Source organism: Echinops telfairi, unplaced genomic scaffold (genome assembly GCF_000313985.2).
Source record: "Echinops telfairi isolate 266 unplaced genomic scaffold, ASM31398v2 ScPeMD7_7458;HRSCAF=8496, whole genome shotgun sequence".
Classification (NCBI taxonomy): Eukaryota; Metazoa; Chordata; class Mammalia; order Afrosoricida; family Tenrecidae; genus Echinops; species Echinops telfairi.
Window position 1 is genome coordinate 31,151,809 of NW_022111358.1, and position 13,239 is coordinate 31,165,047.

General features: G+C 47.7%; 1 protein-coding gene across 1 annotated transcript in view; it reads right to left on the reverse strand.

The window, feature by feature from the left end:
- Positions 1–13,239, reverse strand: part of LOC101639746 (protein LSM12 homolog) — a 25,041-nt gene that overhangs the window by 7,807 nt on the left and 3,995 nt on the right. The window contains exon 3 of the mRNA XM_045299461.1: positions 11,933–12,066. Within this exon, the coding sequence (XP_045155396.1) occupies positions 11,933–12,066 (134 nt within the window). The remainder of the gene's footprint in view (positions 1–11,932; positions 12,067–13,239) is intronic.

Consider the following 13,239-nt stretch of genomic DNA (forward strand, 5'->3'; position numbering starts at 1 on the left):
TACAAATGCGCTTTACACAACTGATGTGTGTATGGATTGGGATAACAGTTGTATGAGCCCCTAATAAAATGTTAAAAATAAATAAATAAAAATAAAACTCAGTGACTACATCCTGTACTGAACCCATTTTCAGTATCAACCTGGCCTCTCTCCCCAGTCTTAGGTCATGAAGCACTGGCTGGTTGGCGGCTCAAGAAATAAGACACCAACTTTTAAGACTACACTGGGTTTCAGGCAAACCTCAGGAATCAAATCACTCAATACTTGTCGCTGATATGTCTGAGATGTCACTGAAGGGAGTGCCCACCTGCTTCCCCTGTCATTGTGTCCGGTTTCCAGGGAAACCAGTCAGCCCACATCTACCAGCCTGCTGCCCCCTGGGCCCATTTTCTCTATGCCCCTTGGTGTGGGCAAAGGGAAAAAAGCACACAAACTTGACGCAAAGCCATTTAATATTCAGACTTTCCAGTCCTGTGTGCTGCGGGGTGGAGCCACATCTCCTCCTGCATGTGAAGGGCGAGAGCACTTTGACAGAGTGCCCAAGCAACACACACTTTGTTGCGCTATTTAGTTAGCTAGTTACCAGCTGGGCCATCTTACTGCCAAACACACACGAGGCAGCCACAGGTGCTGTGGGGACCCAGCGGGATCCCTCCCGCAAGCATGTCACAGGCTGAGACAGCTGGTACAAAAGGGAGGTGGGAAGCAGGGGCCGAGAGGGAGCTGCTTTGGGTGACCTACTGAGTCGCAGGAGCAAGTCTGTCTTCCTGCCAACCAGCTGCCCTGCAGGGTTAGGAAGCCCTGCAGCTGCTCGGACCTGCTGATACGGCCTGCAAGCCTGCTGGGGACCAGGATGGTGGAGCAAGGTGGCCAAGAACAACTGGCAGCACACTTGTTCTGCTGTTTCAACTGTGGGGCGGGATCTTGGAAAGCGCTCCTTCTTAGCTAACAACTAGACTCTCACAATTACTTCAGCCTTCTACTCCTATAGTCTTGGAAACCCACACGGGCAGTTCTACCCTGTCCTAGAGGGTCACCGTGACTCGCAATCAACTCGATGGCATGGAGTTTGTTTGTTTGTTTGTCTTGGGGGGGGGATCAAGGTCCCTAAGGTTCTGAATTACCTAGCTGAAAGCTCTTGCCTGAAAGTTTCTAACACAATGCTGTTCTTTGGCACCACTGGGAACCGAGAGCTCAACACAGAGCCCCATTTAAGAGGTATATCCTAGAATACAGAAAAACATCCAGAGAATCCAGATGGAGAAAGCACAGCCAGAGAGACCTGCACGCACACTATCACTCGAAGAGCTAACTCTGCTGACTGAGGGCTTTCTCCACCTGGGCCCCGAGCAACACCGTTCACCTGTTAAACAGTGCCTCCTCACCGCAAAACTCCGACCCAGAGGCTAATCCCACTCCATGTGACCAATGGAGCAACATGCTCAGTTTACCATGCCCAGGGGTGGGTCCAGACTTGCACCCAGTCTGCCACGGGCCCGTGTGAACCTCGGCACCACACTCACAACAGCCCCACCACCTACAAGAAATCCAGGCTGCTGCTGCGGAGTAGAGGCTTTTGAATGTAAAAGAAATGAATTGAGGGACAAGGAGTGGAGACCCAATGCCCATCTGTAGACAACTGGACATCTCCTCACAGAGGGGTTGTCACAGGGAAGAGAAGAGCCAGTCGGGGTGCAGTATAGCAGTGATGAAACACACAACTCTCCTCTAGTTCTTTGATACTTCCTCCCACTATCATGACCTCAATTCTACCTTACAAACCGGATTTGACCAGAATGTGCACATCATACAGATTAGAGCCCGAAACACAGGAAATCCAGGATAGATAAAGCCCTCAGGGCCAACAATGAGAGTAGAGACACCAGGAGGATGAAGGGAGGGTGGGGGGAGAAAGGGGGACTCAATCACAAGGGTCAACCTATAACCCCAGGCCAGGAGGACGAATGACGGAAAAGTGGGTGGGGGTAACTGCAGATGATGTACCCTATGAAAATAATAATCTGTAACTTCTCAAGGGTTCGTGAGGGAGGGTGGGCAGTGGGAGAAATAGGGAGCTGCTATCAGGGGCTTAAGTGGGAAGAGAATGCTTTGAAAATGATGAGGGTGCCATATATGCAAATGTGCTTGACACACTGGATGAATGTATGGATTGTGATGATATGTAAGAGCCCCCCCATAAAAGAAAAAAAATTAATTTAGAATAGGCAAATATTGTCTGAATCAGCGGTCACTTTTCTCTTACAGCCTTGTGGCATTTCCAGGAGACAATACCCCATTAGAAACACAATTGCCTGCCTTTTTTATTGATGAAGGGCCTTTCTACTCCAAAGAGCAGCCCGTCTCACCGAAAACCCAGGAACATCGCCTCCTTCTGTTGTTCACGGCCATTCACTGACTGGGATGCTTCCAAAAGGGCCAAACTCAATGCCACCGAGTTGATGCTGACCCACAGCAACCTTACGAACTGGGAGGAACTGCCCCTATGAGTTTCCGAGACTGTAACACTTTACAGGAGTGAGTAGAAAGCCCTGTCTTTCCCCCTCAGGGCGACAGATGGTTTTGAACTACAGACCTTGCCGTTAGAAGACCAACACATAACCATTTGGCCACCAGGGTTCCTTCAGAAAGAGCAGATGCGGCCAACCGTCAGGCAAGTGTGCCTGGCTCCAACATTCCACAGCTAGAAAAGGCAGTCCACTCCGTCATGTGAGAACCTGCACTCGGGCCGTGTTAGAAAAAGCCCCAATGGTAACCATTTTCCTCCAGCTCACGAGGTGGGCTACAGAAATGAGCTCAGTACAAACAAGGTAGATTTTTAGTTCTTTTAGCCCCCGGTGCTATTTCTGTTATTTGTAGCCATGGGTGTTAAACTGAACTCACATGAAAGACTGCTCCCCCACTCCCACTAATGTCAGGTTGATTCTGACCCGTGGTGACCCCGTCTAGGGCGGACAGGCTGAGCAGCCTGCTCCACAGAGCTCCCAAGGCTAAAACTGCTTCAGATTTTCTCCCAAGTAGCAGCTGGTGGGTTTCAACAGCCAAGCTTCAGGTTAGCAGTCCAGAAGTTAACCCACTGCCACCAAAGACTAGTTAGCAATTATAAAATCTCCAACTGGTTGTAGAGTCTCTACACAACCAGAGCAGTGGGTGGGCTGAGGGGAAGTGGCACGATTGACGGACGGGCACCTGGATGAAGAATAAGGACACCTACCCAGTCTCAGCCCTGGCGCAGAGACCACAAAGAGATTTGGCTTCTTAGCTTTGCTGGGTCTCCAGTACTCCACTTATGAAAAGAAGGAGGAGCCCTTTCCCTTTCTCCTTTCCAAGAAGGCCAAGACAGTATGAATGCAGCGCTTGGAACTATGAGGAAAAACACTGCTGTGATTCCAGGGTGGCCAGTATATCACTTCGAACTAGACACCCACAAAGTGTTTTTCCAGTCCTGAGACCCTGAAGCCAAGGACTGCATGGAAATGCACCCACGCACCTGACACTGGCCGGGCACAAACTGAAGCCAGACTTCAACAACCAAAGTCTAAGAGCTATGCTCAAATGAGCCTCAAACCAGCCCCACCCCACCCCACCCCGCCTGCCTCAGCGTAGCTGAGAGGCCAGGAGATGGCGTGGGTGAAAACACGAGGTGAGCTGTAAGTCACTACATAAATATCAGCTGTCAACATGTTCATGTCAACACAGAGAAGGTGGCTTCTGGGCCATTTCGAAAAATCCATATGATCTGTTCCCTCCCCCTATTCTTTTTTCTAGTGACAATTTTTATTGGGTGCGGGGGGTGGGGGGGGTGGGGGGGGGGCGCGTGCGCAGGAGGAAAGTACATCTTCTAGTTTTGGCCTATGTTCTAACTCTTTCCAGTGGAATCAAAACTTCATGAACCCTTCTCAGTGTCATCCAAACCTTGAACTTCTATTTGTGGATAAAGATTCATTCACAAATGAGCTGTGCAAATGCAATCATTCTCTTCTGCTTCCAGCTTTCCTCTGCCAAAGCTCAACAGCATGACACCACCATTCCCCCTGAAATCTTCATCGGGTGTGTGTGGGAGGGAGCTTCAAAATGTTCACAGGGAAAGGAGGTTGGAGACAACAGGCTCTTCCCGTGAACTTTTTGAAGTCCCCTCACACCGTACACAGTCCCTATAACCTACTGCCCACTAGGACCCCTGGGCTGGGCCTACTGGCTGGGGAAACCGCAGTCTCTTGAGGGGCACTGCAGGGCAGGGCCGGGCCAGAGAGCCAAGGAGCAGGCAGCTTGAAGCTAGCCACAGGAACCAACCAAGTTCCCTCCTCCCTACGAGCTTCCCTAAGAGCTGCTAGAGAGACTGCCTTCTAAAATGTAACTGGAAGAATAGGGCAGAGAGTGTCTTTAACTTATCTACCAAAACGGGAGGCCCCACCTGTCAAGTAAAAGAGTTGCATTTTAGTCAGCGACAGTGAACGAGCAATGAGCGGTTTCTTGATGGCTGGAAGAGAGCAGAGAGGCAGCAGGGAAGACTGGAAAAGCCCCTTCTCCTCCTCCAAAAGTGGGGTACCTGCTCAGGGTCCTGCCTGTCAACCTGGCTACCAGGATAATGAGGTCCTTCCTTCCTGAACGTGCCTACCAGAGTTCACGGCCCTGCGAACTACCAACACCGTGGCAATATACCCTAACGGACTGACTCAAATACATTACAGCTCTAGGAGCCAGAAAAACTACACAGTACTCTTCCTGGAGCCGGCCGGGTCAGCAGTCCTTTGCTGGGAGTCTCCATTGCGGAAAGCACAGGCAACCGGCAGCGCAGCCCTGGGGCTGCTCAGACAGCACTCACGTCTGTGCCACGGTAATACTGCGCAGTCAACTCAGGCTACTGGCGCAAGTGCTCCTAACACCTTTCACGCACAAGACGCTACATGTTGATAGTCTTCAATATAATTTGGATGTTCCCAAATTTGGGGCTAGCAAGTGCCCATTTCTGAAAGAATGTGAGATCTAATGCCGGGAGAATGGACTCAGTAGAAACATCATGGTGCCTGGCTGCTTCCCTTTGTCACACCCTCGCAACCCACCCCATCCCCCAATTCAAGCAGCATCGGTCGGCTGCATCGCTACTGTGGGAGAACAGAGCTGCAACGTGCTAACCCTTCCCGACTGGGCACAATTCTCCTAACGACCCGGAGACAGATACTAACACTATCCTCATTTTTTACAGTTGAGGAAGCTGAGGCTTAGGAAGGTTAATGAGGAGCCCTGGTAACATAGTGGTAAAGTGTTAGGCTGATAACCACAAGGCCAGCAGTTCGAACCCACCAGCCGCTCCAGGGGAGAACAATCAGGGTTTCTCCTGTTAAGATTTACAACCTCAACTTCCAAAGAGGCAGCTCCACTCCGCCCTGCAGGCTCACTGTGAGCTGGAATCAACCGGATGGCAGTGAGTCTGGTCTTGGCTTTAAGGTTAACAACAGATGAAAGAACTATTAGCTTAATTAGTCTGTTTGTAACAGCAAATGTATCACACAACAGAGATATTTGCTTCCTTAGGCACACAGACATCTGGGTACTCATTTTTATTTGCCAAACTACTCTGTAAACTGAAGTGAAAAAAAAAACCAATGAAAAGATCTAAGTTCAAATCCCAGCTTTCATTACTAGTTCCATGACCCTAAGTTAGAGCACAGGTTCCCAAACTTACGGTATTTGGCCTACCACGCCCTTCGCAGAAAGAAAAAAAATCATTCAGCGCTCCCTGGAGATGAACAACTTTTATACTACAGCCCATAATCCAAGATAAAGCATAGACATTTGCTTCTGCAATCCCCAGGATCCGTGGAGAGCCCCCCAGGGAGCAGGGTGTCCCCAATTTGGGTAATACTGTGCCAGAGCCTCAATTTACTACTCTGTAAGACGATGATATACCTATACCCTAAGAACTGTTATGGGTAATTCTTTTTTTTTTTGTATTAAAGGATTTTATTCGGGGACCATCTCTCCTTTACCGTAGACAATTTTAAAAATGAGTGGTAATGTTAAAAGAATTTAAAAGACTGTATAGTATTAAAGAATTTTACTTCTCTCCTTTCTCAAAAGCAAGAGTTTGGATAAAAAATATTATCTTGAAGGAGCTTCCCTTTCTCCAAATCAAAACGCTAAAATGATTACTTTTCACAGGAGAAAAGTAACTTTTTCAGTAGTCCTACAGGGTAGCTTCTAGATTCAGCCCCCCATGATTCCTTTTGCTTCCTTTGGCCTACCTAGGAAGACATTTTGGAGCGGCGTCGAGACTTTTGGTGGAGGGGTGACTTGGGCGAAGGTGCTGTGATGAAAAACCTGTATAGAACGAAAGAAGAAATAACTGGGGAAAAGATGTGAAAAAGAAAGCAAGAGTCGATAGACAAGTGCTGAGAAAGCCAAGAGGGTTGCGGCAGCATGGGATTAGATAAAAACTCGCAGAATTCGCCAAAAAAAAAAAAAAACCCGGAAATTTTCCGATTTCACCCCTGTTGCCCAGGGCGCTGGAGGGGGGAGGGAGGGCAGGGTGGGGTGGACAGCTGGACCAGTTCTTCAGCCCCGCTGTTGTGGGTAATTTTAAAAAGATAATTCCATAAACCTATTTATAAGGGGGGGGGAAATGGCTTAGGGTTACATAGCCCATTATTGTAAGTAATGTCAATAAGTTTTAGACCAATAAAAAGCTGAATCAGCAAAAGTTGTATGGGAGGTTTTTAAAATATGACCAATTTTTTTAAACCAACAATTTCTAAGACTGCTTACGTCTAACCAAACACCCTCATGGTATTTGGCTCCTTGGTTTGGGGGTTCAGGCTCTTAGTTTCATGGGACATCCCAGGAAACTAGCCTGTATTCTGATCAACGATTTTATAGATGAACCCTGGGCGAAAGGGGAGAAATGGGGAGCAGACGTTCAAATTCTGGCTGCTTCAGCCTTTCCTTGAGCCATGGTGGCTGGATGAACTTCTGAAACTATCAGTCTAAGGTGATCTTTAAAAATATCCCCTGGCGGGTTTTTGGGGTTTTTTCCCGTTTTATTAGGGACTCATACAACTCTTATCACAATCCATACATACATCAATTGTGTAAAGCACGTTTATACATTCATTGTCCGCATCATTCTCAAAACATTTCCTCTCAACTTAAGCCCCTGGCATCAGGTCCTCAATTTTTTCCCCTCGCTCCCCACTCCTTCTCCCTCATGAACCCTTGATAATTTATAAATTATTATTTTGTCATATCTTGCCCTGTCCAATGGCTCCCTTCACCCACTTTTCTGTTGTCTGTCCACCAGGGAGGAGGTCACATGTAGATACTTGTAATCGGTTCCCCCTTTCCAACCCACTCTCCCTCTATGTTCCCAGTATCGCCACTCACACCACTGGTCCTAAAGGGATCATCTGCCCTGGATTCCCTGTGTTTCCAGTTCCTTATCTGTACCAGTGTACATCCTCTGGTCTAGCCAGACTTGCAAGGTAGCATTCGGATCATGTTACGGGTGGGGGAAGGAAGTATTTAGGAACTAGAGGAAAGTTGTATTTTTCATCCTGATGTTTTCTTTAAATCAAACAGTATTTAACTTCACTAGTAGAGAACGTACAGAGCCTAGGTGGCATTGTGGGTTACATGCTGAACTGCAACCATAAGGCCAGCCGTTCGAACCCACCAGCTTGCTCCACGGGAGAAAGATGAGGTTTTCGGCTCCCAAGAAGATTTACAGCCTCAGAAACCAAATGAGGTAATTCGCCTGGTCCTACGGGGTCACTATGAGTCAGAACTGACTCGATCGCAGTCAGTGAGTGAGTCAGTGAGTGAGTGAAGACTGTCTATCCTGAGCATTGTGTTCTTTTAAGATCCAGTTATATGAGATCAAGCAAATCCTAACATTAGATAACAGTGAGTTCACGTTCACAGGGGAGGAACAACTCAGAAACAGAGGGTGAGAGTGGTCATCTAACTCAAAGAATACAGTCACGTCACTACCTCGTCATGTGGAAACTTGAACTGGTGTATGTTCTGTTGTATTCTTTTTTCCCCCCTTAATCATTTTATTGGGGGGTCTTACAACATCCCATACATCAACTGTATCAAGTATATATATATATAGCCATCATCCTTTTCTAAACATTTACTTTCTATTTTCTATTTGAGCCCTTGGTATCAGCTCCTCTTTTTTCCCTCCCCGCCGCAATCTGTAGTTTCTTAACAAAAAATAAAATAAAAGCTGGGGGAAAAAAAAAAACTGTTGTGGGGATTAAATGGCTAGGTTCAGGGCATACCATGTACAAATATCAGTTCCCCGAAAGACTAGGCATACATCCTAGAACAAGCCACTGAATCTGACAAGCCCTCTTCAGAGCACAGGGGGTGGCCATAAAATTGAAACGAGATGCTGTCAAATCTCTTGGTAAACCCTAAAACTCTGGCAAAATCCACGGTGCAGTTCCCAGCATAGCTCACCCAAGGCCTTACACAAAAGAATTTTCAGTACATGTTTGATACACGAAAGACCTTGTTAATGTTGACAGGGCTCACCTCATCTGGGCGCACAGTAGCCCAGAGAACAGGATGCCAAGTTCATTCAAGAAACCACCTCCTTCACCAGCCTAGGAGGCACTCGGCTCTAGGCCTCAGAGACAGAGTAAACAACGAATTAAGAGCATTGAATAAATAACCTGAACATTATTCCTGACTGGCCTGGGTAGGTTTTAAAGGAGCTCCAGTGGCACTGTTTCGGGAGAAAGGTGGGGCTTTCTACACCAGCACAGTTACAGTTGTAAAACCCACAGGGGCAGTTCTACCCTGTCCTACAGAGTTGTCATGAGTCACAGTGATTCAGTGGCAGTGAGTTGAGAGTTTAAGTGGCATTCATTGTGGGTTCAGCACTAGCCTGCTAACCACAATGTCATAGTTCAAACCCACCAGCCTCGACGGAGGAGAAAAATGAGGCTGTCTGCTCCTGCTCCCATAAAGTGTGACAGTTTCAGAGTCCACCGGTCAGTCACTATGATGCTGAATTAACTCAATGGCAAGGAGCTGGATTGGGTTTGAGAAGTTTTTAGACTTTTACTTGTGTGCTTCTACATCACGGCCTGGAAATTCAGAATACTAGCACAGGATACAGTACGACCCCCAGCCGGTATTCAAAGGTTCCCCCTTCTCCAGCCCCATGTACCCACTTCCAAACCCACCGCCACTGACTGACTGCAACTCACAGGCACCTCAGAGGACACTGTTTCCAAGGCAGCAGGTCTGTATTGAAAGTAAACGACTGTACCCCGTCTTTCTGCTGCGAGGCCAACTTTTGGTAAGCAATGCAATGTGCAGTGCTTACCACTGTGCCAACCGGGTTCCTTTGTCCCTCCCCATCTTTTTTCCTCACTACTGGGGACAGTGTGACTTGTAAGCCTGCAAAGAGCTACCCCTCTACAGCAAACAGACTCTTCTCCAAGGACGTCCTGGTTCGCTTTCTCGGCCCTCCTTTCCATTTCCTGCTGGGTCAGAGCAGACGAATACCCAGTTTACACTCACAGAGCACTTCTTAGGTCGGCAAGGGGTCATGGGGTGAAAGTACCTCCCACTGGAAGCACTGAGGCCCTGGCTGCAACAGCTTCCTTGCAGGGAGCTCGGTGTCCTTTTGCTCCTTTCTGCAAACTTACACCATTCTCCATCTTAAGACATCCCCAAGTCCAAACATTTCAATGAGATGGTGTTAGACGGGGTTCTCCACCTCAGAGATGCATTTGTCCCATCTTCAAGCACCACGTAAACAGCCACTCCGATGAGCTGTTCTCAGTGACAGCCGGGTGAGCTCTCTCGAATCTAACTGAATCAGAGGACTCGAAAAGCATCCTAAAAGGTTGGATTCCAGGGAAAACCAATATAGCTTATTCTTCGAGGGGAAGAATGAATACATGCAATCCAAAGATAACCCTCCAACCTAATTTTAGTTTCTCATTTCTGCCTCCTCTTCCCAGCAGAGCTTTTTCAAGAACTGGCAAGCAGAGCACACAGTAAGAAAAGTCAGGATGCCGGCACTCCCATCTATTACTTTCCTGTTGCTTTCTTACAGGAGTGGGTAACCAATTAGTGAACCATGCAAGCAAACAACTAAAACCCAGCAAAAGCCAAAACCTAAAGACAAAGATTAACCACAAACTCAACAACTTAAGGGCTATTTATCTTCCAGGTCCATCAGTTATAGAAGGAAATTGCTTCCTAACTCCTCCTGAGCAGTCCCACCGGCACCACTTCACCTGCTCCAAATAGCCCTGGCAAACAGAGGCACTGGTTGGCACAAAAGCAGAAATACTCTACCTTTTAGAAAAGTGTCCCTCTTCAAGCCCAGCTATTGAGCAGCCGGCTTCTCATACCTTATAAACACGAAAGAATCACCTAGTGCCTACTTTCTCCCTAACACCCTAGGAGTCCACCTAGTTCCCTCAGGCCTTGTAAACGCTCTTGAGCTAACAGAAGGCCACCAAAGAGCACCAACAGTCTAGTAGGAAGTATCTAACCACACCAGGATTTGGGAAACCTATAGGCTTCTAAGAACAGGACATGTTATGAGCAACTACAGTGTTTAATGTGAAACCCAAGACCCTTCTAAATCTGTCCCTGAGCATCATTCAAGAAAAAATAGCATCTCCCTGAAAACAAGCAAAATAGGGGTTCCAGATCTGAGATGGCACGGCCTTCAACATCCTCCTGGCCTCGGGTACCCGCCATCATTTCAGCTCCCTACATGTTCCTTTGCTTTCCTGAATTGTAGTGAACACACACCATTCCCAAGAGAGGCAAGGGAATATACTTCATTACAAGACTCCCCCCAGGGAAAAACTGCCGCCACATAATGCGAGAGTCTTGAAAAACAGCAGCTGCTACTAAAATCAAAAAGCACAACCTACTCACTCCATGCCCATTCATTAAGCACAGGACGCCACATTGGCAGCAGAGGAAAACAGGTACCGGTTCTATCCTAACACGATAAAGTCTGGGGGATGGACGCTACACACGAATATAAACAGAATGATGAGAAAGGCGACACGAGAGTGACCTGAGGTTCCACTCTGCCCAGGACGACATCCGATCAATGTGTGCCCTGCCATCCCAACCACACAAAAAAGCACGCTACTCTCCAGGCTGCCTCCCTAGTGCCGTAAGAGGTGGGGTGAGGGGAGTGACTTTCACCTGGGTGATCAAGGAAGACCTCTTGGAAGAGCTGTCATTGAAGGAGAGTCCTGGTGGATAAAGTACTGTCACTCTGAAAGGGAAAGTTGGCCCACAGGTTGGGGGAGGAGGGGTGGGAGGAGCATTTTTATTACTGACTGCATGAACTTTGGCTAATGGAGCTGAAGAATCAAAAGAAGTGATTTGGTGTTCCCTGGGATCCATTTGTCTGCCTAAGATTACAATGTCGCCAAGACTCAGATTTTGTCAGGCATCAGATTTCAGACATGGAGACACAAGTGAAGTTATAGCAAAGTGGTTTGCGAACTTCAGCAGGCCCCTAGTCCCTCTGAGAATCCGTAAAGGATCCAGACTCCTCACATCCAGGCAGTGCAGACACATGTGCACACACATACTTCTCCAAGTTTCAGGAGGCTCACATGGGACTTCCCACCCCACCCACCGCCACAAGGTTGAAGGAATAAAAGGGGGGGGGGGCTTTATCACACATGACAAAAGCAAGCTCACTTGAATATTACATTTTCCCAAACTATGCTAATGTTATCCATAAAACACAAAACTAAGCTGATATATATAGATTTTTTTTTTTTTTAAAGTATCAGAACAAGCACATGTAAAACAACAACAAAACCCAGGCAGGGGACTAGTGTGGGTATCATCAAGAGTTTCGGGGACTCCAGCTCCTCACTATTTCGGCTAGCCAGGGCTGCTGTGTCCTTACCTTACTAACATTGAGTGAAGCTAGAGGAGGAGGGGTCTCTGTGCGGTCATTAAGTATTTCCACTTCTGAAACATACTGTAAGTTTATGAGCAAGATGTCTGCGTGGTTGGGCTTTCCACTTGAAGAAGGACATTCTGGTGAGAAAACAAAGTTAAGGAACACAGACACGCAGCCGCCCTGACCATCCCTGTAGCGGCACGCAAAACCTAATTCACACAAAACCCAAACCCACCGCCAAGGCTGTGAATGTTTCCTGGAGCAGTCTCTCAATTTGCTCCCGAAGATGAGCGGGTGGGCTTGAGTCACCAAGGTGGCTGTTAGCTGTCCAGCACTCCGTGACAGTTCCTGTGAAAGGTGGGGCACTCACCCTCATTGTACCCCTCAGAATCTCTGCTTCTCACCTCCTTCCCCCTCAAAGCCCTAACCAGAGATTTGGAACTTTTCAAACCCAAGCACAAGCAAAGGGCCTTCTGTCACCTTCTCTGTTTTACAAAGAGAGCACCATGCCATGTCAATGCCTCTTGTCTACTGTGTCTGGAATCTCTGAACCACAGGGTGGGACGGTCGAGGCAGGGTTCTGTTTTCTTCTTGGTGCCATACCTTCAGAATGATCTCAGATATGAGGTCTTCCACGTCAGAGGCAAAAGGAAACTCACCCAGCTAGTTCCTCCAGTCACACACTCATTCATTCATTCATTCATTCATTTACTCACTCAAGGTCCTACAGTATGTCAATGAAAAGGAAATGGGGCCCTTCTGTCTCAGCCACTAGAAGGGGGCTTATTAGAGCAAGGTAGGCCCTCTTGTGTTGCTGTTTAAGAAAATAGCAACTCTCCTTGCAGTAATTAGCTATTCCGGCGGGCATCTTCTGGTACTAGAAATCTACAACTAGTGGTCAAAGGGATTGAAATACTTGCCACTCAAAGGCAGCAGAATCAATAGGCAATTTCACTCTGAAAGAGGCCATCAAGGATTAAAGGATTAGCCCCCCCTCTCCCACATACCCAAATAAACCCATCAGTAGCTCAACTAAAAGAGGGAAAGGCGGCATATTTATTCCAATCAGGAAGTGTTTTATTCCCAAGATTGAGTTTCCTGGAGTAACTCACACAGCACTTCTTCCCCCAAAGAAGCCGGCCACCTTTTCCCACCTAGCTAAACTCAGCCACCTTCAAACAGGGGAGGTCTCTGACCATGGAAAAGAGGTCCACGCGCTGGACTGAGCCACAGAAGAACTTCTCTCTCACCGTCACCCACACAGCCCTACTTGAGCCACGGCCTTCAACATCCTCCTGGCCTCGGGTACC